The sequence below is a fragment of the Anguilla anguilla genome, chromosome 13, assembly GCF_013347855.1.
Source record: "Anguilla anguilla isolate fAngAng1 chromosome 13, fAngAng1.pri, whole genome shotgun sequence".
NCBI lineage: Eukaryota > Metazoa > Chordata > Actinopteri > Anguilliformes > Anguillidae > Anguilla > Anguilla anguilla.
Window position 1 is genome coordinate 20,022,258 of NC_049213.1, and position 25,184 is coordinate 20,047,441.

The 25,184-nt window shown below is 47.8% G+C and overlaps 1 protein-coding gene across 2 annotated transcripts; it reads left to right on the forward strand.

Annotated features, from left to right (window-relative positions):
- The first annotated feature begins 1,926 nt into the window (after nucleotides 1–1,926).
- asxl1 (ASXL transcriptional regulator 1) lies at nucleotides 1,927–25,045 on the forward strand. Of its 2 annotated transcripts, XM_035387620.1 has the most exons (12): nucleotides 1,928–2,500; nucleotides 11,044–11,126; nucleotides 11,278–11,280; nucleotides 12,270–12,387; nucleotides 13,235–13,385; nucleotides 14,167–14,240; nucleotides 16,905–16,989; nucleotides 17,332–17,495; nucleotides 18,375–18,471; nucleotides 18,709–18,814; nucleotides 19,669–20,533; nucleotides 21,205–25,045. In XM_035387620.1, exons 1-12 carry the CDS (start codon nucleotides 2,444–2,446, stop codon nucleotides 24,448–24,450), a joined length of 5,049 nt encoding a protein of 1,682 aa, XP_035243511.1. In that variant the 5' UTR covers nucleotides 1,928–2,443; the 3' UTR covers nucleotides 24,451–25,045. The 2 variants fall into 2 exon arrangements, with proteins under 2 accessions (XP_035243513.1, XP_035243511.1); XM_035387622.1 differs by lacking the exons at nucleotides 16,905–16,989; nucleotides 17,332–17,495; nucleotides 18,375–18,471; ... (1 more) ...; nucleotides 19,669–20,533; nucleotides 21,205–25,045 and adding an exon at nucleotides 14,336–14,751 and having other exon boundaries at nucleotides 1,927–2,500; nucleotides 14,167–14,296.
- Nucleotides 25,046–25,184: the final 139 nt, after the last annotated feature.

Here is a 25,184-nt window from a genome sequence, read left to right on the forward strand (position 1 = left end):
GCTGTTAAATGCAGATATTTACTGACCCATGGTGAGTATGGTTTTGCCATGGTTAGAGAATGGGGCTTCAACTCCAAAAATAGGTGGAACTCATGCATCTGTGAACCTCTGATCTTAACTTGATAGTGTTTTGGTGCAGTGCAATGAATTTGTTCAAATCAATCAAGTGAGTGATCAACAGCAAATGGTGGTTTCACCCAATATGTGGCTTATGATTCATTGCTTTGATTCTTTGCTTTGTTCAACTAGCTGTGAAACTACATCTGGTGCTGTTCAGCTAGCCTCACTGTTCTTTTACCTCATTATTTCTCCACATTGACAATGGACAGTTGACTCTACTGCCATTAATGGAAGTGTAGTCAATGATGGGCTCCTCATTTAAAGTGTTTTTCATTAAGTTCAATTGGTCTGAACTGTGCAGATATCAAGTCATCGACAGTTATATTAGAAACATTTTTAGTTCACTTTTATGCCACGCTTCAGCACCTGGTGTTTTTTATCATATGGATTCTCTCAAAGATGTGCAGATTATGTGGCCCCCATATGCCACATGCAATAACATACAAAGCATTCACGCAAAACAGATTAAACAAGCACATTAAGAACAGACTTGGAAAAACAAAATTAAGTATGCAACATCATTTTTTGATTATTTCATTGATTTTGTATGTTTGCTTACTAGTTTGGTCTTCACTGTTTTCATTTTTCATTATTATATTTTTATATATTCCCATTTGCCTTGGTTCCTTTCTTAAAACCACAAGGGCCTGATTCAAAAAATTTGTAGCACAATGATTAGTGAGAAACAAATACCATGACCAATTGGACATGTTGGTTTTGTGTGTGCACATTATTGCACATGCTAAAGGTCTTAGTAAATCAGGCCTAAAGTGTTTTATGATTTGTTTGTGTGTTTTGTTTTATGCCATCATAGCAGACACAGTATTGATTAGGACATGGGCCTTTTGTCCGTCATGGAGCTGGGAAATGTTACATTATTTTACTATATTATATCCAACTTGGTATTGTTCTTAATATTCTAATTTCTCTACATGACAGGAAGTACTGCCATTTGGAGTGAGTGCTTTACTGTAGAGTGGCCCAGCATTATTAGGTGGCCCCGCTTCTGGTTTAAGCCCTGCCCACAACCCACTTCCACACAGTACAGTGTATTTGGATATCTGTGTGTCGGAAAAGTAACATTCAGTCATCATGCTCAACGTGAATCACACCCCCACTGATACAGGCAGTCTGCTATCGTATTTCCACCCATAAGCCCTTAGTTTTGTGATTTTCCTAATTAATGTTGCGGTCTTTTGGTGGTGAGATTTGGGGGAAATAAAATGTAACAACTAATTAAATTTTGGTTGTCAAAGGTATAGGGAAGACACGATTTCAGAGAAGATCAACCTACCTACCCGTTACCTCCCCCACCCACTAAACTAGCGTCCGTTCGAATGTCGTCCGCTGGGTGGGGCTGCTCGGATTTCTTAAATGTGGTTTGCATAGAGCAAGAGCTACACATGCAATATTACTGAAAACGGTATTGGAAACAACCGCCTGATGGACACATTTGTTGTATCGATAGCAGTTTTATGGAAATTATTTGCGTGTCATTTGGAAGTCATTCGGATCAAATGTAATATGTCTGTCCGCATACTCGGTATTGGCTTCCTTGATGCTAAATATAACTAAACGGAGAAAACCCCATTTCTGCCACGTATGCCCTATTGTCCTGTCCTCAATATAAACGTGAATTAAAGCCTCGTGTATCCCGTATACGTCCTCACTATGCACAATGAACGACTGTACGCAATACAGCGCTTTGCAGTAGTCATTTCAAACCTATCAGAATAACGCCACAATGGGAAGCGCCATGTTGCATTTGCAAGAAAAGAGGGGATGGGTAACGAAACCGACGCCATTCTGGCTCTGAGAGTTTTCCTCCACCATCGTCACGATGAGCCACAATGGCGTGTTCTCGCTACGGAAAGCTCCAGTGTAGCGTTGGCTCGAAGAGGGGGATGGGAGAGAGTTGTTTTGTGTTGCATTCCTGCAGTGTGTGTGTGACCTTTGACCTCGTTGTTATGTTCTCTCCTGCTTGCATTCCAAAGTGAGGATTTCCTGCAGTATGCCAGAAGCGTTGGTCGCTGCTTGGGGCTGGTCTCTGTGCCCTGTGTGTGTGTTTACTAGCTAACGTTACAAAGAACGGCGCCAGAACCGAACAACCAGTACAGCTATCTATAGTTTAATTAAAAATCTGCGCTACGGAAGCGCTTGTATTTGGGCACGTCACGACAAACAAGAAAACGCGTGTGTTTTGTAAAACGGGAAGGAAAGCAAACGAAAACGGGAAATAATAGCTAGCTATCACACACGGGTTTTCCATCCACTGCTACAAAGCAGAAGATAACCGCAAGAGAAAGGCAGAGACGGAGAGGAAATGAAGGACAAACAGAAGAGAAAGAAGGAGCGCACGTGGGCAGAGGCAGCACGCATGGTAATATGTTATTAATTGCAATTACAGAGCAAACAGTTCAGAAATTAAGGGCGACGTGGACCGTGTAGGTGAGCTATTGAACAAAGCTATGGCATAGCCCTGTCTGTTTTGTCCACGGCTGGCCGTACACCCGCAGCAGCAGCAATGTAGTATAGCTAGAGGGAGTGCTCATAGCCCAATTCCTTATCTATTACTCGGGCGGGCTTTTAAAAGATGGAAACTGCAGCAGCGCGATTTCAAATAAACGGCTATGCGATGGTATTGAAGCTACCATTTTAACAGTTCGTAATGCCCACACTGTTACTGAAATGATATGAATGGATAGCCAACTCGGATTTGGCATACGTTGCATGAAACACCCCTACCCACCGCTATCCATTTGACCCTTTGTTAGCTAGCTAGCTTGCCTACGGTACTTGGCTGTGTATTGCTTTTAGGTACCTAGCTAAAACATTTGCTTGTTAAACAGCGCGTAGACAAAGATATCCGGAGATATGTTCCGTAATATATTAATGATTTTTGCTTTTTTTGTTGCTCGCCTAACGTAGCTAATGTTGCTTAACAAGCTAGCAACACTGAACAACAAATGACCCATCTTCGGAGCTGGGCCTAATTGATGTTGCTAGCTAGTGTGATATATTTGCTAGAAAATGCAATGCATTTACCTCTACATTGTACGAATGCTTATGGCACACAAGCTATCCTATTCACTGTATCACCGGACTTGCTGTGTACTGTACGTACAATATTCAACTAGCCGAGCTTTCGAACCTTATCCAACTGGGCAGAGATAGCCAACGTTAGTAGCTAGCTGGCTAGCTATACAGTCAATGAATGAGAAGCTTAGCTGTTGGACTCGCTGCTTATTTTGGCTGTTATTTCAGATAACTAGGTGCGACATGGCTTGCTCAACTGAGGAAAAGTCGTCATACATGGTGTGGCGTACGGGGCTACGGGGTTTCAGATTCTCTCATGCTTTCGTTGTTGCTATCCACAGCGTTTCCAGGTCGCTAGTGCTCTAAGATACGTCTGTTTTATAGTAGCCTGGTAGTATCCATTCACTGTTTAATATCGACAGAGGGTCGCATATTTAAGCAGTTCAGCTAAAGCCACATAGGCGAAGTGGTCGGATTTGAACGTGACATTTAAACTCTTCATTTTGTTGAGAGGGCCTTCTACAATGCTGTGCAAACTTGGATCTTTCCCTGCTTGTGATCTGTTTCTCGTTTGTATATAAAAGGGCACAACTGAAGGAAAAGACGACCTACTGAGATCAGAACATTAGCCAATGTTCTTTTCTGGATTCAAACCCGCAAGCCCTGAGCCCAGAGTACTTAGCTCTGAATAAAACATTGGGAAATAGGCGCACACAATGGCCACAGCTTCGTGTGCACCATGCCTAGTCACACTGTCAGTGTGATTGACAGCTGGATGAGAGCCAGCCCCCACCTATAAGGTAGAGGTTCTGGTCAGTAACCAGCAGAGCTGCCACTTTGGTGTCCAGGCCGATGTCAGATGGCTATGGATTTTAAAATTTGCAGATCCCTCTTTCCAAAATGTGTGCTTTACATTAAATATAAGTGAATTGTTGGTAGGGGTAATTTTGTAGCCTGACTGGCATGTCTTGGGTTGTATGCCTCCTTAATGTCACTGGAACAGAAATTATCGAGGACCCTACATGCACCCCCACCTTAAACACAGGTTTCCGTAATACTTGCAGCCTAACAGGAAGTGCAGTTGTGGGCTGTGTGCAGCGGATTAGGAGTGCTGGTTGGTCACTGAAAGTCCAGTAATTTTATGCAAAAAATGATGTGAAAATGGCCTCACTGTGTTATCATCTGTCCTGTGTATGTTCACATAATACTGTTTACATGCATCGGCTTTGTTTTTAAAGAATAAATGTCATCGCATTTAACATTAACAATGGTTTCTCTCTGAAAGTGTCAGCAAGGTATGAATACTAAAGACTTTGTTGAAGCCACTGGCCCTTCAATGTTTCTTTCTTTAACTAGCAGTCTCCATGTATTTTGTTCACAGAATTAAGCAACCAGTCAGCTATTGTTGAAGTACAGTTTCAGGCTCTTGACTTCTGACCTCAGCTCAGTAAAATGGAAATGCAGTATTGCAGGCTGATTGGTCAGGGTTTAGAAGGGCCAGTCTGATTGGTTACCACTCTGCTTTTTTAGCATTAAAGACATGGTCAGGTCTTAGTTCAGCCATTGCTCTTGTGAATTAATTGTTGAAAAACAGACTGGTTGTTTTAAAAGTTTGGCTTGCTTCGAGATCCCACAACCCTGGTCCTTTGGGAAGCCTGTGTGTGCTTTGTTGTTATTCTGCTCTTAACTGATTGATAGCGGTTGATTAAAGTGAACCACCTCGCTCAGTTTGTTCATTTTTAAGTAGAATGAAAAATGAGGGGACCCTTCCAGGACCGTGACTCCTGTCTTTCATCATTATCTGATGCAGCATGTATAGCCCAAACTCATGCAGAGCAAAGCACTCATTGGGATCCATGATAATATGGCAGCTGTATTGGTATCACCCTATTGCTTAAAATGGTCTTCTTGCTATCGGCCAGTCGGATTATGGCCAATATTGATGGGCTGTTATAATGATACAACATGCATTTGATGTAATGCTGATGCTGTAAATTAAGTGAAATTCTCATATTCAAGATGTACCCTAATCATGGTCATCTGAACCCCTTATTTATAATTAATTGTAGCTACATTAGCCATACACAGACTCTATAGCACTCTAGACTCAAGCTCTCTGCTTACTAATATTCAGGTTGAAATATTTTGTAATATAATTTGTTGCATTTTTCTGTCATTAGTTGACATACGTACTCATCTATTACTCCCATCGATGTGGAAATGCAGTTTGCATTTGTGATATCATATAAAAAGGGGTGGAATTTTCATTGAACAGATGGGCAATCGAATATCAGTTATTGATATTGGTCCCAGAATTTCTGTATGCATCTGTAAAGTCATATTTAAGCGCTATTCTGAAGAGTATTAGCATGTAAAACCTGGGCTCAAACCTGCAACCCTCTCTTTCTGGCTTTGAGTCCACCACTTCTGCCTTTGTTTCAGTCAGGTGGATTGTTGATTGAAGACCTTATTTTTTCCTCTCTCCTTTTGCATGGGTGATTATTAATTGTACAGAAGTTTTTAAACTTCCCGGGCTGGCATTTTTTAGTCTCTAAATTAAAGCTTTTTCCAAGGCAAAATGAGACTGAATATCTGTAATTAGCTGTACTGGAGGAAAACCAAATGTTTTCAAACACACCATGTTCTGAGCATGTGGCTATACCCCCCCCCCCCCCCCGCCCCCCAACTTAAGGCTTGTGTTTTCTCATGGTTGTATATGAATGCGTATAAGGCATGTGTTCTGCTCCTGGCTGTGTGTGAATTGTTAGGCTTGTGTTTATGCCTATGTGTGTGGAGACTGGTTTTTTATTAATGTTGTCTGAGTGACCCACGTTTTGATCGCTCTATCTTCAATTTACATTAAGGTGATTTAGGAGTCCATAGTCACTTACAAGCATGCTTTTTGCATGCATTCTGGATATTTGAGGCAGAATTCATGTTAAGTATCTTGCTGAAGGGTACAAAGGTTTTACACCACCTGGGAGTCAAGCCTGTCACGGCTGAGATAAAGGCCCTGTTCCCTAACCGTTGTACTGTGCTGCAGCGGAGTAAGCTGGATCAGGTAATCGCTGATGGTGGATGTAACTTTTGGTGGTAAGAAAGAGATGAGCTGTATGAGGACAATAGAGTGGAAATGGTAGTGCGTGCAATGTTCAAGCAGCACTGGTTTGAAAAGAGATTTGTTGCCACAGCACTCCTTAGACACGGTGAGGATGCTGACCACAAGTCTTCCTGGATTACAGAGTTGATTAGGCAATCTTGACAACCAGGTTCAGAAGGAGCTTCATATCTGGGCAGGAGAAATGGCATGTATGGGTTTATTAATTACTTGTTTACTGGAATGAATTGGAGAATCACTATGCATAGCCTATAAGGATGTTTATCAAATTGTAATTGGTAGCCTATAGTATGGGAAGGAAGTTGGCATTGCAGATGGGAATTTTTGGTGCTGATTTGCTGTGTAAATTAACTCAGTCCCATCTGCTACTGCGTTGCTCACAAGTTGAACCCTCAGCTTGGGTGGATAATGGCTTTTCCCTAGTGGGGCTAATGTTGGCACTAACTGTGGCAAGTGGTCACTGGGGTTAAGGGCTTTATGCTGTTCATAAGCACTGCAGGATCTGAAATGACCACAGTGGGTTATGATGACTTTTGGTTTAATGTCACAGCTGAAAGCCAGCACCTCCTGCGGCACAGTGTCCCGAACTATGTGCTGAGAAATGACAGGGCAGAGCATTTAGCTGGTTTGATCAGGGCTTTTCTGTCTCAGGAGGGATTTGAATGGTGGATTTTCTGTGGGATGTTGGAAATGAGCGCTAGAATTGTATAAATATGATCCATTTTGATGGAGTCAGCCAGAGCTGTTTTCTCCCAGAAAACAGACATGCACCTTCCTCTCTTTGTTTCACAGGCATGTCATTTTTTCTCCCCTCTTTGTTTTGGTTCTTTTTCCCATAATCTCTTCCCCCATTTTTGCATGCACATTAACTAGAAATTTATCCGCGTGTTTACTTTAACTGAGACTCTGCAGCTCCTATTCCTGCTGTACGGAGTCTTCCACATACTGTATGGAGTACAGCACAGGACTCTGGATCTGAGGGCAGCAGTGTGGAGTAGGGGGCAGAGCACAGGACTCTGGACTTGAGGGCAGCAGTGTGGAGTAGGGGTTGGCGCATAGGACTCTGGATCTGACCACTACTCCAGCAGTGTGGAGTAGGGGTCAGAATGCTGGATTCTGGGCCTGAGGGCAGTAGTGTGGAGTAGGGGTCAGAATGCTGGTTTCTGGGCCTGAGGGCAGCAGTGTGGAGTAGGGGTCAGAATGCTGGTTTCTGGAGCTGAGGGTAGCAGTGTGGAATAGTCCTGCTCCCCGGTCTGGACTGAGGATACTTCCAGTCACTTTGACCTCATCAGTCAAACCACCACCCAGTTTTTGCACATGCAAATGAGTTCCTGAGCGCGCAGCACTATGAAACCATAGTAACTGAGTCATGTCTGTGTCAGATGACTACAACTTGCTTGAGTCTTAAGTGAAAGTGCATTTTTATCATGGTTATTCTTTGCTTCCTCTGTGGATCTCAGGCTATTGAGAGGGATGTGCTGTGAGAGCAGCTTGTGCTTTATTTCTCTGATATATTTTTGCCCTGTGATGTTGATATATGGGGTGGGAGGTTGGTGGAAAGATTTTTATACTTTCACTACTGTCAGACTTTCTGAGCACTTAGTGCACCCCTCCCTACCTCAGAAAGGAAAAGTCCCTACTATTTTGTGAGCTTGAACTTGAGAGATTTTAGCAGTGTTGGTACAGAAATGAGAAAATCTCTAGACACCGAGTGAGGTGGAGATGGAATGGTTGTCTGTACGGTTACAAAAAAAAATTCTGTAGCATGGTGTTCAAGTTCATGTTCCTGTGTGCAAACGTTTCTGTAATGGTTTCTGTTTTCACGTCTTCTGCAATTCTGTGTCCTTATCTGTATGTTTCTGTGCCTCTGGGCTTCGAATTGAGTCTTATTGCAGAGGCAGCACGTGTGGGACACGGTCGTTAGTCTGTTTTGTTGTTGTGTGTGTGTGTGTGTGTGTGTGTGTGTGTGCGCGTGCGCGTGCGTACCTGCCTTTGGAGTGTGTGTGCCGAGGTGTTTGCATTATGTGCATGCCTGTGAGCCTGTGTGTGTGTGCGCGTGTGTGTTTGGAACATAGCTTCCTTATTTCCTTTGCTCTCTGTTGAAGCCAATGTCATGTCACAGTTGGCTGTGACTGGGCGTGCCCTTCTTCCTCTTAATTCCATTTCCTGTTTCAGTGTTCTTGGGCTGAAGGGAAGTGCAGCTCTGGCAGGCAGGGCTTCAGTTTTAAATACTGATTCGGAACTGACGCTCTTTGCTGAAAGTCTTTCATTACAAATGTTCAGCTCCTTTCAAAATCAGTCACCTTCATTATTGGGTGCACTGAAGTGCTTCAGGAAGTAAAGGGTGGTGGCTGGACCCATTTTATGAGCAAAAATGCCTTGCTGCCAGTGTCCTTTTTAAATGGCTTCTGAGATTATTTATTTATTTATTTATTTATTTGTTGTTGTTATTAATAGCCTAAAAATAAGAAAATAATTAGTAACAGTGAATGGTTTACTATTTGGTGTCATGCTGTCATGGAGATGTTATAACTACACAGTGTTTAAACTGATTGGCGTATTAATGTTTAACTGGGCTATTTGAGTCCCCATGCTGTCACACATCATGCTATTCCACCATTACTGTTCAGGTTTAGGGTTTTGCTCATGGACTCCACGGCCTTTTGACATTTGAACCTGAAAGTATCTGTTTACATGAGAGTCCCTCACTCTCTGGATAGTTTGTGGCTAGGCAGGCTTTCTGTCGTTGTTCTGAGTTTGTCCAACTTGTGGTTGGTGCAGTACAAAGTAACTTCCCTTTTTTGGATGTTGTCTCTAACAACAGTAAATTTTCCTGTGCCGTGCAATGGTGAGGCATCAGTCTCTAAGGAACAGAAATGTCATTAATGACCTTCCCTCACCCCCCAATCCACTTTTACACTCTGCTCTGCTTGAATTGGGTCGCGTGTTGCATACTCCAATGTGATCATTATAAACACACGTGCAATGTCACGCAAACTCAGTGACATGTAACTGAGTTTGCATGGAAGAAACAACAAGGATTCTGTTGGGAACTGAAGCTCACTGTAGCTACCCGAATCCTCCTGCTGAGTTTATTTTATACGGTTCAGCCGTGTTCGTTGTGCTGTCAGTGTGGGGCTCTTGCGTCTCCCCGCTAGGTGAGAAGAGCACAGGTAGAGTTTGGTGGCCTGTGTTTTCTCTGGATCTTTGGTTTCGGTATTTTCTTGCACTTGTGTATGGTTTCTCTGTGTTGCTCTAGATGTGTTTGGATTTTCCTGTTATACATCGAGATGTGTGGTTTCTCTGCACATGCAGCGTATATCCTTATGCACGTGATTGCATGCGGAAATAGAGAGTTTGTGCTGTAGAGAGGGACGACCGTTGTGGGAACTTGCGCACGCACTCCACTGTGCTGATAAAGGGCAGCGTAGTCTGTTCCTTATGTGTTATTTCAGTTTCCCAATCAGCAATGGTTATCATTGCTCTGCCTCTGTGAAATGAGTGTTTTATCCTTTGTTCCCCCCCCTACAAATACTTCATTTACATTGTGTTGGAAATATTTGCACATAAGCCTGCTTTCTGTCTGCACAGGGGTTTGTATGTCCACTGCTGGCCTGGTTGTTTAAGGGCAAGGCCGAGCCATTTGAACCCTGCTTAATGTGTATTACTATGTGTCTGCTGGTGCAACCCTCCAGAGTTAAGTGTGCTGTTACCTCGGGTACCTGCTACACCCTAGCTTTTTGTGCTCTATTCCACCTGCTCAAATCATATGATCGGTACCTGTTGGGATTATTTGTATCCCTCTTGGGAAGTATATACCTGCAAGTTTGTTGATTCCGGAAAAGACTTCACTCAGTGTATTTTCCACTAAGTATTATATTTGTGTTTCATATAGCACTACATGTATACTGCATGGTCAAAAGTATGTGGACACCTAACATCCTACATCTCATTCAAAATTAAGGGCATTAATATGGAGTTGGTCCTCCCTTTGCTGCTATAAAGCCTCCACTCTTCTGGGAAGGCTTTATACTAGATATTGGAGCATCGCTGCAGGGTTTTGCTTCCATTTAGCCAGAAGAAGTTGGGCACTGATTGGGCGTTTAGGCCTGACTCACTGTTGGTTTTCCACTTGATCCCACAGGTATTGGATGGGGTTGAGGTCAGGGCTCTGTGCAGGCCAGTCAAGTACTTTCACACCATTCTCTACAAAACCATTTCTGTATGGACCTCACTGTGTGCCCGGGGGCATTGTCATGCAGAAACAGGAAAAGGCCTTCCCCAAACTGTTAGGGAAGCACAGAATCGTCTAGAATGTGATTGTATGCTGTACCATTCAGATTTGCCTTCACTGGAACTAAGGGGCCTAGCCCAAACCATGAAAAACAGCCACAGATCAAGGGGTGTCCAGATACTTTTGGTCGTATAGTGTATCAGTATAAATGTCTATTATTATGTGGCTTATGCTGAGCTCTGGTACACTTCTCTGACTGTTTCTGTTTATTTTTGTTTGTTTGCACGCATGCATGTTTCCATGTGTGCGTCTGTGCGCGTGAGTGCGCGCGCGTGTGTGTGGGAATTGAAGCCATATGTTTGAAGCTGGCAATACTTCAGAGGGGCAAGCGCGGTTAGCCGTTAATAGTTGGAGGTTGTTTTTCCTAGTGTTTTTTTTTCTTCCCCCTCTTCCTTAACGAGTGGCTTGATGCTGGCCTTGTGGCCCTCGTGCATATTCTGAATCTGTGGTTGTTTTCCCTCTGAACCCGCGCCAGGTCCTGGAGAACTTCTCGGATGCCCCGATGACGCCCAAGCAGATCCTGCACGTCATACAGACCAAGGGGCTGAAGGAGATGAGGTACCGTGTGCCCGTCCCTCTGTGACTCCGCCTATTTCATACGGCACGTGCGACTATACAGAGAGGAGAATGCCTCTAATTACTTTCCTCTCTTTCATTTCTCCCCTCCCTCCATCCGTGGCATTCCTGCGATGTCTCTTCTGGTCTCTAGAAGGTAAACTCCATGTTTCTTGGATTTTGTTTTCCCCAGCCTTGTTGTCCTTCTTTATTTACTCCGGAAAATGTCTATTGGGAAGTGCTATCATGACCTGTTTTGAATTGGCACTATAAAGTGTCACTGATTCATAGATATCACAGTATCAGCCATCTGTGGACATTAGCCTTGGTTATATACTTTTTGTACCATCCATTAGACACTAAAAGTAGAAAAAAGTTCCTTGCCACAGGCTCCTTTTTATAGCTTAAAATGGTACAGGGAAAGTACAGTTAGTAAAATAGTGGTATGAACCTGAAAGTAAAGTTCCAAGTTTATTTAAAAATGGAAATATAGATGATACAGCAGACTTGACACCCAAGTCCCGATTTGGGTGGTGTCATGTGCCTTTTCCCTGTGTCCTTCTGTGCCATTTTATCAGTGTAAGGGACTTTAATTGAATGAATGGATTAACTGAATAAAGACCTCCTGATGGGGCCCGTGAGGACCACACTGTGGTGCATCCCAGCAGGATTGGCTCGGACACATATTCAGATTGAGCTATCGCCATGCCAACGGCACCATGCCGCACGGTGTTACTGTCCCATACTGAGCGATGCTGCTGTTCCGTCCCCTCCACGGGGCTTTCTCCGCCTCTTATTAGTGCTTCCAGAACTGCCAGACTGAGTACTGCTCGCCTTTGTCAAACCTTTTTACCCGCTTATCAATTTGTAGTCTTAAGTGCTTTTGTCTGGAAGGGCACGGAGTGTTCGGTGTCTGTTAGTACAGGCCTGAGGACAGTGAATTTATCCAGCCTGTCTGCATTTAACAGATAAATAACCCCAAACTTACAACTTAAAATAAGAAGATTTTGGCAAGGAAATATTATTATTATTATTGTTGTTGTTATTGTTGTTATTATTATTAGTGGTAGTGGTAGTGGTGGTAGTAGTAGTTGTAAATACCCTCACTAATTGCTCCCTCTCTCTGCCTTCCCTCCCTCCCCTCAGTGGCACAGCCCCTTTGGCCTGCCTGGTGACCATGCTCCACTCACAGGTCCGAGGGGACCGGGTGAAGAACAGCATCTTCTTCAAGCTGCCTGGCCGAATGAGTCTCTTCACACTGAAGGTACTGATATCTGGCGTTTCTGTGAGGTACATCAGTATCTATGGTGTTTTTTCCTGCCATCAGCAGAGCTGTAATTTGTGGTGTTTCCCATTACTCCACTGTGTGTGTGTGGTTTGCGTTTTTCTGTCAAGTTTGGAGTTCCCAGTCATATTCATCAGCACTCGTGGATGCAACCTCTGTTATCTATTTTCAGTAGTTGGGCTTGCACAGACAGTTGGTGTGTGGATGCCCAACTCACAACTGTTTATTCATATCTGTATAATGCCGATCCGTCCCCAAGTGCTCAACCGTTTATGTAGAACACCTTTTCATGGACAAAGGCTGTGCACAATGATGTTTGAATCTGGCCTCATTTACATTAGTGTCTTGTGCCATAAGCCCTTTAACAGTTTAACGTGAGGGTGCTTTTTTCCATTACGCCCACCATTTGCAGCTGAATGCACCCGAGTCCTGCTGTTTACCTCACAGCAGCACCAGATGGTGATGGGACATCCCCCCAGCAGTGGGTGTGGCACCCTGTGGGTCTGCAGCCCTGGGGTCTGGAGCGCTACAGAATCTGCTGCTGGTTTGTTTTCACCATAAAAATCAGCAATCAGTTCAGATCCCCAGAAACTAGATGCGGTGACTTTGTAAGCAACTGCTTTTGTAATCAATTGGCCAATTAAATGCTGCGCATGAATGAAATCAGCAGACCCTGACGCTCTCCAGGACCAGGTTTGCAGACCCCTGTGTTAAACCAATCAAAAGCATCTGAACAGTGTTGGGCTCTCATCAGCTAAGCAGTGCTGCCAGCAAATAACATTAGCTAGGGGGGAGACTGAAAAGCCACTCTTTTTTGCACCTGCAGAAGAACGCCCTCCAGTGGACAAAGAGTGCAGCCACTCCAGAACCTGTAGATGCTGTGGCGGGAACAGGTCCGGGGGCGGGACCAGGAGAGGGGGCTGAGCAGGAGAGCTGTGACTCCATGGAGACGGTGGCTGCGGGCGGAGAGAATGATGGTAAGTGAATCTCCTGCCCCCTGATTTGTAGGCGGGTGCAGAGGGAGGAGCAGAGCTGAAGGCTTGGACACAAATTTACTCACTCAAATTATTACTGATTCTGAACAGGGCTTTTGAAAAATTGCAGTGTCATGCACATTTTCGGTTTTACAGTCACTTATGCTGTATTACATTTTAAATTCAGATGCCTCCAAATTATTATAATTTTTAGAATTAATAATTTGCTATTGAGTACTGCTGTTATGTGTGAATTATACTATTCGCTTCATCTTAGCCAATGTGGATACATCCCATCGATTTGCGCAGGCAATATTCTACAGTGGAATGTTCCTGAAAAAAATGTATGCCGTATCCAGGAAGCGGCTGTTGCCATGGTCACCAGTGCATGATACATCTGGAAGCGGCAGTGCATAGAAATGTCCTGAAAGTCGTGCGTGTGTGTTTTGTGCCCCAGCGGAAGCGTTTAGAGTCGTGTGCTGAATGCCCGTTATAGATGTACTCAGTTTATAAATGTACTCATTTTCTGAATGAATTTTGCTTTTGCATCGGAGGCAGAGCAAAGCAGGCTTGGGAAATGAAACTGCATGTCACTGTAGCTTCTATCCTCTGATACCTGAGACTCTTAAAAATTGCTGTTATTTTTAGGTTATAGCAGTCAGCTTTTCCATTTAACTGTGTCAGTCACCTCTTTGTTAACCTGGACACCAGCTCTGCACTGCTGTCCTCACGTGTGTGGAAGTGTTTCCATAGCGATGATTGACGGGTGTCTCTCTGTTTCAAGCATCTGTAGATGAGACGTCCTCCAGCGCTTCCTGCTCCACTGAGCCTCAAACTCGCCTCAGCCGATCCACGCAGGTCAGCCTACAATGAGAGGGAGTGTGTGTGTGTACGTGTGTACGAGTGAGCGAGCGAGCACTGAATGAAATTGCCAGGTGTGCAGTCTTCTTGTCAGGCCATCAAATTTCTTCAGAAACATGGGATAAATACTATATACTACATATTCTGCGTGCTGTTTTTAGCCTGCTTTCAGTAAGCACTGGCTCCCATTTCATACTTTCTGAAAATTTGTTTGCTTTTTTGAGACTTGGCTGGTGTCTCCATACAGAAGACAAAAATGGACATCTCCGAGGAGTTTGATTCCACTGCTTCCAATGCTGCTGTCAAATCGGGACGTAGCCTGATTTGATTCGATGGCTTGCTAACTGGGTTTGAGCAAAGTTTGATTTACCACGCGTGGCTTAGTTTAGTTTTCTGTTTTGACTCAAGAAGATCACTGTTGCATAATTTTCAAATGGGAATTACAAGCTTTCTGTCAGTACAGTGGTCTAAAATAGCTAGGTGTCCAGAAACATATCCAAAATCTCTCCAAAATTGAATAAAATGCTTTTTGACCATTATGAAGCATATAAATGAGCCCCTTATGAAGGTTTAAGATGAAACATTGCTATCAGATTTAAAAAAATAATGCAAAAATATTGTCACACAATGCGGTACAGTACCTAAATGTGTAATAATTAACTCATACTGTATTTCTATACTCTGTACTCTCGTATGTTTTCTTGTATGGGGATGGGACAACATGAAAACAATTTTCAACCGTCCACCACGTTTTGGCAATGTTCCAACTCTGACGTCATCACTGTTGCATGCTTCACAAAAACTATTACACTACCATATACCGCTTACATTAGTGTGAAATATTCACATTATATAACACCACTAACCTATTTAAAGATACTCAATTTAAAAAATAACGTATATAACCGAAATATTTTGAGCAGTAATACTTGCATAGCAATGATGAAAGCTCCTCTATGTTCAGTAGATGGAGACAGAGACAGTATCAATGATACTGTTCTATTCGCTTCTGTTTTACTCCAGATGTCAGCTAGGTCTATCAGCAAACATATGGCTTAGCTATGTCCAGAAGTCTTCAGTAATAATAGTATTTTCCAAGAAATTACGAGATATCGTTGACCACGTTTCGTTAGGTGCAGCATATTTTCTGCTAACATAGAGTGAATGCGTAAGTGAATGCGATGCTAAGAATATTTTCTGTTACGCTGACCTATAAAACGCTATTCCAAAAGCAGAATTAAACATGTTATACATCGTTAGAAAGCTTATACTCTCACCTACTGAATAAATGAATTGTTAATCAGGCCAGTCTGTACTAGAAAGGGCGACGACGACGTAAACAACAGGTGTGGTATTACGCGCAGCTATTTTGGAAGATACCCAGGCGTCACGAATGCGCTTATATTTCCCAAACGGATTGTCCAAGACAATATATGACCACGCAGTCTCAAAAGGGACATCTCTACACGTAAAACCAACGGTAAGATTGTATATTTATTCAATATTTAGTCCACGATATTGACTGTAGAATGAGATGGTATCATTTTTAAAAACTTTTTCTCGTTTATTTCGTTATTCAGTGAGCAGCGTTTTCACTGCTGTATAGGCATTTCTTACAGCTATTGTCGGGTTTATCTTGTTGCTATGACGGAATATGATTTTTTTTAGTGGTGAAAGAATATTTTTATGAATGCCAAGATAGACAGTATTGTCCATTATGTCACGGGTGGGGGGTGTTTTGCAGATGAAACTGCAGGGAGGGGGTGCGTGTTAAATGAACGACCAGAGCGACAATGGTGGGACTGCGAAACTCCGTTTTCGGCATAGTTGTCATGTATCGTCTACTAATGAAACTAAAACAACGCGTTTCAGTTTTCATCTCACACTTTGGTTGCAGTAGCACCGAATGTTTGAGTTCAGTAATCTCGGCACGCCTGCGTGCCCACCACTAGGGGCAGTGCGCTAAGAGGTTAATTGAATGGATATTGATCCACACAGTGGTGCAGTGGTAGGCAAATTGGTGACCTCTTGCTTTTGTACTAAATTTGTGCTGTCCTGCCGAAACATGTTTATTAATGTTCCTGCCGTTTTATTGCAAGTTGTACCTATAGGCTGCTCGGTGCACATTGTATGGGTAGGTTCCATGGCATGAAATCACACTGAGTGGTAGTAGTAGTTCATAAATTTTGGTAATTTGCATGATATTGGGGAAAAAATTTTTTTTGATATTGAAATATTTGCAAATATGCAGATGCAGGCATATATATTCGTGTGGTAGTGTGGGGATGCAGGCATATATATCTGTGTGGTAGTGTGGGGATGCAGGCATATATATCTGTGGTAGTGTGGGGATGCAGGCGTATATATTCGTGTGGTAGTGTGGGGATGCAGGCATATATATCTGTGTGGTAGTGTGGGGATGCAGGCGTATATATTTGTGTGGTAGTGTGGGGATGCAGGTGTATATATCTGTGGTAGTGTGGGGATGTATGTTTATATATGTGTGTGGTAGTGTGGGGATGCAGGTGTTTATATCTGTGTGGTAGTGTGGGGATGCAGATGTTTATATCTCTCTGTGACAGTCTGGTCTGCTATCTAACCTTCTCTGAGTAGCAGTCACGGGTTGCCAGGTGTGTAACGGTCTCTCACTGTGTGTGGCAGTCTGGGAGGCAGAGGAAAAAGGCCGTAATGATGCCGCGAGTGGTTCTCACCCCCCTCAAGGTGAATGGCGAGCACGTGCCATCGGGTAAGCCCCTCTTCCCTGCGTTTGTGTGTGCCGCATGGATTTGGACAATATGTTGATTTTGTATCAAGTACAATTTTGGTCACTCATGCCTTCTTACACTGGTTGTAGGAATTGTCAGTGTTTATTAATTATATGCGCACAGTGCAGTGTGATACATATTGTGTACAATGCAGACATCTGAAAACCTTGTGATGTGATTTTGTGGCCATATCGTCCACTCCCTGTGGCATTTTTAGTGTCATTTTTCCTGATCTTTACATTGAAATCGACTCAACTCAGTTTCTGTAGAAATAATAATAGTGTCCTGAATTCCCCTTATGTGTTTCTCTGACCTCTGCGCAGGACCCATGAAACGCAGCCGAGGAGTGGAGGTGGATTTCGAGACGCCGGGCTCCATCCTTGTCAACACCAACATCCGCGCCCTGATCAACATGCGCACCTTCGCCGCCTTCCCCCCTCACTCCCAGCAACAACTCCTCCACCTGCTCCCTGAGGTGGACCGCCAGGTCAGCCTCTCTCTGTTTGTCTCACACACTCTCTCGCTCTCTCTTTGTCTTTTTCTCTCTCTCTCTTCTCTGTCTTTCTTTAGTTTGAGTGCAGGCATCTCGAATGCCCGTCCTGGAGGGCCAAAGTTGTCTGCAGGTTTTTGTGGGTTTTCTTTTAATCAGCAGCCAGTTCGTTCCTTTGAAACAAGTTATGTGGACTCCCGCCACTTGACTAGCACTTACGCTCTGAAACGCCGAAAACCCGCAGACATCGTGGCTATCCAGGCTTTGAGTTCTTTGGTTGCTAAGCAACAAGAGTTCCTTTTCTAGCCTTGGTTGACTAGCTTTGGGCAGTCAGCTTGCTTGTTTATTAAAGGTATACTATGTAGGATTTTGTGACCCAAACCACAAGCCCCCCCACCCCTCCCCACCCAGAAAAGAGCACCACGCCCAGAAACGTCCCAAACACATTTGACGATTAAGAAATACTGGTAAAATCTGCACGAATTCGGCAGAAGTGTGTAATGACTGAGATTGCCAGTGTGTCACAGATATGCCTTAGCATAGTTATTTTATGATATTTTCAAATAAAAAATCCTGCATAGTATTTCTTTAACTAGAAAAAATATGAATCATACAAACCTTCCTGGTGTATCAGATAAGTTCTGCTTTTACGTATTCTACATGAGTGAGTGCGCAGTGCTGGGTATCATGATGTGTGCAGTTGTCATGGACATAAACCTTGTAATGATGACATAGATTTTTAGTTAACACAGTGGGCTGTCTGCATGTCTCCAAAATAATATGGCAGAGGTATTCATACTGCAGTACGGATGACCCTGCCATTGGGCTTGTCTGCAGGTGCAGGCGCGTTTCTAACCCCTCTGTCCCTCTGTCCAGGTGGGCGCTGACGGTATGGCTCGTCTCAGCAGCTCAGCGCTCAACAACGAGTTCTTTACACACGCCTCTCAGAGCTGGAAGGAGAGACTGGCAGAAGGTGAGGGAAAGCGTCCTACCCTTAGTCCCCTTACTCAGGCAGTGAGTCCCCTTAGTCCCCTTACTGAGGGAGTGAGTCCCCTTAGTCCCCTTACTTCGGCTTACAAATGTTGAGACAGTTCATGATCATTCACATGGACAGATGAATGGTATGTTTCTGATTAAAATAAAAATGATGAAGTATTACAGGACACCCTGTCTTGTGGTACCAGTACCGTGATGCATTTTTCCCGCGCAGGTGAGTTCACTCACGAGATGCAGGCCCGCTTTCGCCAGGAGATGGAGAAGGAGAAGAAAGTGGAGGCGTGGAAGGAGAAGTTCTTTGAAGAATACCATGGCCAAAGGTAAAAACCCAGTCATTCACATATGAGCCAATAGCCGTCGCATGTTGCTTTCCTTCCATTGTCTTGCCCCGAAGTGGAGCATCTCTATAACAACCCTGCTCTGTGTATCATGCTCTTTTTGTTCAGTTATTCATTCATATGTACACGAGCACTAGCTTAGCTACATATTGTTAGGCATGTCTCTGTGCCAGGCTAGCTAGCTAGCTGCATCACAACCACATGCTATGGACATATTTCATGCTGTTAATGAAGTTATGGAAAAGAGTGATGGCAAGGTATGTAGCCTTCTTGCTTATGTAGAAGTAGTCCCCTGATGGTATGGTATTGTGGTGGGAAGTGAACAACACACACACCGCAATGCGACATCCCTTGTACTCATTCAGCGCTGTTGCTGAACTGAAGGAGTAGTTTTGATGTATGGAGGGATTTCTGCTTAACATTCTGTCCATGTTTGCTTTCCTTCCTCACCATGTTAGGAACACAAATTGCTTTCATGACGGTGACACTTAGCTACTAATTGTATAATTAGTCAGGTGATTGTGTCTAATTGGTCCCCACAAGGAAATCACTTGTAATGCAAGTTGAAATCCCTGTGGATCTTGTGCTTTAGGAAGAAGGTTGATCCTAACCAAAACATATGCCAGTATTTGACTTTTATTAAGCTTGTGTGTTCCTCATCAAGTTTGCGAAATTATATTGTTTTCCATCCATTCATTTTCACAGATTAAAGGACAGATGACTGTAGTTCTGTTTTCCCTCTGGGCTGCAGGACAGTGTTGGACTCACTGCTGTGTTCTGACCTCTGTGTGCGTGTCCCGTCTGTCCTGTCTGTCTGTCTGTCCGTCCGTCTGCAGGTCGGGTCTGACTCGCGAGGAGTCCCTGAAGCTGACGGTGGCGGAGGCCGGAGAGGGCATCCTGCACGGGGAGGCGGGCGTGGCGGTGCCCGGTGTGGCCGGGCCGGGCGCGGCCCCCAAGCGGCGCAGCGTGGGGCGCAGGCGCAGGGATGGGCGCATGCGGCGGCGGTCGCAGGCGGACCTGCGGCGCAGGGCCAGGCGCACGCTGTGCAAGCCGCCGCTGACCCCGCTGGCCGAGCCCGCCGAGAAGCAGCCGCCGCCCCTCCACGCCCAGGCCACGCCCTCCTCCACCCCTTCCCCCGCCTCCGAGCCCACGCCCCAGGGAGAGGCCGTCCCGCACCCAGACTCCGCCTCTGAGACCCTCCCTGGCCCCGCTTCCAGCCCCGCCCCCTCCCCCATCGCTGCGGCGTCCAACCCCGAGCCGGAGGAGACTGCCCGGCTGCTCCCCGAGACGCCCATTCCTGCGGCTTCCTCCTCCTCTTCCTCTTCCTCCCCCTCCTCCTCTCCCTCCTCCTCCTCCGACAGGCAGGGCGCCTTTGTCGCCAGCTCCGACCCGCCCTCTGCCGTTGCCTCCCTTGCCGACCCGCTCGACCAGGAGGCGTCCGTCTCCACGGCGGCAGGCAGCCGCGAGGGCAGCCTGGCCCCCAGCCCCGCGCTCAGCCCCGCCCCCAGCCCCAGCCCCGCCCCCAGCCCCGCCCAGGCCAAGGAGCAGAAGAGGAAGGGGGAGGAGCCACACACCTTCACCTGCTTCCCCGAGAAGAGGCCGCGGGTGGATGATTGTCAGTCCTTTCGTAACACAGTTGACTGTGTTCACTCCGAAAAGCCACAACCCACCACGGAGGAGCTTAAGGTCCCACCTATCCGGGTATGGACCCCTTCGTTTGGGGCTAGGGGGGGGTCTTCAATGTGGAAAAGCAGCTGTTCAGCACACCAGCTCAAGTGAGGCATTCATAATAGCCAAAGGATAATTGCATCCCTGATTTAAAATGTTAGACACCTAATCTTTAGCTCTGCGAAGTGGAGCCTAAACTGGGATAATTGAGATAATGTAGTCTGTAGGCTACTGCAGTACAAATATAATCCAGTGTTAATCAATTCATTTCAGAGCATGGCACATACGGATTGCTCAAACTGTTCAAACTCCAACTGTTTAGATGCAAAATATTCATAGATTCAGTGTCTGTGCACACTGGCTAAAGCAAAACACCAGAAGGCAGTAGCACCTCCCCTTTTAAACCCACAATGTCCCTCTGAAGACACTATAAACACCTCTGAATGGGGCTGGCCTGAGCAGAACCCACTGTTACCTGTCTGTAGGTGTGGTTCCTTCTGCTTTTGGTTTCCCAATGTCTCTATAAACAAAGCTTTCTGCAGTATTAAGTAATTCTATAGCCCCTCAGCTGTAAAACCTTTGTCCAACACAATTGCAATTATCCAGCTGAAATTATTCAGCCAGAAAAGCAACTGAAGGCAAGCTGTTGGTCGTGTAATTGCATATTTTTGTTGAACAGTCTCTCTCTTCCTCTGATTCCCCAGATCCAGCTCTCCAGAATCAAGCCGCCCTGGGTTAAGGGTCCGCCAACCTACCAGATCTGCCCCCGCATCGTGCCCCCGGGGGAGGGCTCCCGGAGGGGGGGGACCGGGGCACGCACCCTGGCAGACATCAAGGCCCGCGCTCAGCAGGCCCGGGCGCAGCGTGAGGCCGCTGCTGCTGTTGCAGCCACTGGCGACGGGGCCGGGCCAGGCGGGGGCGGGGCGGGGCCAGGGGGTGGGGGCGGTGCTGCAGTACCGGATCGCGGGGGCGGGCGGCGCTCCAGGGAGCACCCGGGCCCCGTCGAGCCGGGAGGAGCGGGCGGAGACCGGGCGGGGCCGGGACTTCCTGCGGAGCCTCATCAGCCAGGAGCACAACTACTGCTGCCCCATATAGAGCCCGAGGGGGCGCCTGAAAAATCGCCGGCGACCCGGACCCCGCCCCCCTCGCAGCTCCGCCCCCAGTCTCGCGAGGAGCCGCAGAACCGTGCGCAGCAGTCCCCGCCCTCCCCTCCGCCTCCGGCAGGCGGCCAGTCAGAGGAGGTCCCAGCGGAGGCTGAGGCTGGCCCCGCCCTTGCAGATCCGCCGCCGTGCGCCAGGGAAGCGGAGCCCGCCGTGCGTTCAGAGGACTGGCGTAACACTGCGGCGGCCCAGGATCGGACAGCCACACCCGAGGATGTTACCCCGGCAACGAACAGGGGCAGTGTGGCAGAGGGGGGTGGCCTGGCCCTCACCTCAATTCCTGACGCCCTTCCTCGGTTCGGTGCCCGCGATGTGGACACCATCAGGGCCCCGACCACACCCACTCAACCGCCTAAGGGGGGTCAGGACGTGGCGCAGGGCATGGACATCCACAGGACCGGTGTGGTCAAGGCTCCAGTCACCCCCACGCCATCAAGCAATGGGACGAGCGACGACGAGGGGGAGTGTGGCAAACCCAGCGCAGGGGCGGGGTCAGTGGGTGGAGCTGAGGAGGACACAGGCGCTCACAGCGACTCCACGGAGACGGCCTCGGACTTTGAGAACGAGGCTGCAGGGGAGAGCCCCTGTGGCTGGGGGCCGGAGTCTGACTCCGCGAGCGTCGGCCTCTGCACCCCCAGCGTCATCCAGGTGTGCCCGCCTGACAGGGCCTGCCACCGGCCGCTCGCCCACGCCTCCCAGAGCCAGTCCGTCATCCACACCCACGTCACCAACGCCGTACACGGCCAGCCGGTCATCCAAGCTCTCCAAAATCAGCCAATCATACAAGCATCTCCCTCCAGTGCTCCTCACAACCAGCCAGTCATACAGCCTCCTCCCTCAAGCGCTCCCCACAACCATCCAATCATACAGCCTCCTCCCTCGAGCACACCCCAGAACCAGCCAATCATACAGGCGCCTTCCTCAAATGTTCCTCACAACCAGCCAATCATACAGCCTCCTCCCTCAGGCGTTCCCCAGAACCAGGCAATCATACAGCCTCCTCCCTCAAGCATTCCCCAGAACAAGCCAATCATACAGGCGCCTTCCTCAGGCACTCCCCACAACCATCCAACCATACAGCCTCCTCCCTCAAGCGCACCCCAGAACCAGCCAATCATACAGGCGCCTTCCTCAAGGCCCCTCCAGAGCCAACCAATCATACAGCCTCCTCACTCCAGCGCTCCTCAGCCCTCCGTCCAGTTACAAGCCCAGCCGGGCCCTGTGGCCCTGCCTCCACTCCAGATGGAGAGGGAGAAGACCTGCATGGCGGCCCCCAGGGTGGCGAAGGAGAGCGACACGTCGGCCAAAACCGAGCCGGAACAGCACAGAACCCCCGGCAAGCCGGTCGCCGTGGACGACTGCCGTGCGCCGCTGAAGCTGCCATCCTCCACGCCACCCAGGAAGAGCCAGAGCATGGCGAGGCCCGTGTCCTTGGTGGAGGCCAACAACCCGCTGGTCACCCAGCTGCTGCAGGGCAGCCTGCCGCTGGAGAAGGTCCTGCCCCCACCCCACTCTGCCAGCAAGCTGGAGATCAACCGCCTCCCGCCCCAGCAACCTGGGCCCCACCCCGTGGGCCCTGCCCGCAGTCACGCCCCACCTCCCCGCTTCAGGAGCCCCTCAGAGGCCTCTGGGCCTCTAGAGCCGGCCGACTTCTCTGCGCCAGGCCATCCAAAAACGCCAGCCGTGGCGCGGTCCTCCCCCACGGCCGGGCGGGGCTTTGGCTCAGAGGGGCGGCCAGCGTGTCTGTTTGAGGAGGCCTCGTCGCGGGTGGCGGCCGTGCAGCACTTCCTGTCACAGCAGGGGGGCGTGGCCCCGGGCGCGGTACCCGTTATAACCTCCCTCGCCTCCCGCCGCCCGGCCGACTTCGGCCAGAACAGCAGTGCCGCCACGGCTGCCTACCAGTCGGCCATCGCCAGAGAGCACCCCGGACCCCAGCCCCCCCAGGGCAGTGCCCCTGAACGGGCCACTGGGGGTGTGGGGCCTCTGGCGCACTGCCGGACCACACCTGATGCCCCTTCCCCGCCCCATGGCGACCTTTGCCCCTCCGAGGTTGTCCCCACTGTCAAAATAAACTGGCGGCCCAAGCCCCGCCCCCAGCTGTCCCCTGCCCCGCCGGCGGTGAAGAGCGAGATTGCCCGCCCCCCCTGTCAAGCGCTCACCAAAAACCCGCTGGGCCCGTTGGGCGCCATCACCAAAAAGGAGGTGCAGAACTGCACTGAGTCCCGGGACAGCTTCCTGTCAGGAGGGGGCGGAGCAGGGGGCGGGGCCATGGAGGGCCTCCTCAACATGGAGATGTCTCTCCTCCGCATGGCCAAAAAAGAGCAGGGCAAGCCGTACTCACGGCCGGGAGACTCCTCTTCCTCCTCCCCCTCCCCTTCCTCCTCGTCCTCATCCTCCAACTCCTCCTCGCTCCCGTTCCAGGTCAGCGTGCAGCAGCAGCTGTACGGGAAGCTTCCCAAGCTGCAGCAGGGCATGGCGGGGGGCGTGGCCGGGGCGGGGGGCGGGGCTGGAGCACCGGGGTTCAGCTACACGGCTAACGTGTCGGTGGTGGACAGCAGCGGGTTCTCGCGGAACATTGCGGACGGCGTGCTGCAGCTGCGGCAGGGCGGCGGGAGGCAGAGCGCGGCGCTCAGCATCCAGGCCTTTGCCGACAGCGCCGCCGAGGAGGTGGCCTTCAAGTGCTCCTGCCGCCTCAAGGCCATGATCATGTGCCAGGGTTGCGGCGCCTTCTGCCACGACGACTGCATCGGGCCCTCCAAACTCTGCGTCTCCTGTCTGGTGGTCAGATAGTACCGCCCCCCCAACCCCGAGCCCGACGCCACGGCAGGCAGGACGGGGGGTGCAGGGGCGCGGCGTCCGGCAGGGCAGGAGGGGCTGTGGTCTTGTATAGAAGAAAAAAAAAATTTGGTCTGTATTTTTGTTGCATATTTTTTCTAATGCTGTTATAATGATTATGGTTGTTGTTGTTATATTATTATTATTATTATTATTATTATTATTAGTATTATTGTTAAGTGAATTTACATGGGCGCGGTTGCTTGTAAATTGTGCCTTGTATTATTTTATTTTTTCATTTTGTTTTTTTCTTTTCACAAATAACATTTACCTCGTGTTCTCTGACACCATCGGCAGTTCAGTGTCACTATGGTCGCCATTGCAGTCGTCTTAGTCTCCGGGTCGGATCCATCGCACTTCGGACGGCCAGGAGACCGGTTTCTGTGTGTCTTTGTCTTGGAAAGAAATATTTTTTTAATCATTAAACCAGTGAAATACATTTTTCTGTTTAGTACACTTCCTTTCATTCCTTCAGTGTTATGAAGCCACAAGTCTGTATTTTGCTGGTTAAGCACACAATTGAAATAAAGCTGACGTTGCGCTGACTCCAGATCAGTTTCTCGGCACGGTTCTCCCCGCATCTGTCTGTAAATTCATCCTGACACTTAATGCATCTCACAGACCTCATTAGTGTTACTGAAGCAGATAATAGAACCTGGTTCACAAACAGCCCTAATCCATTTGAAGGT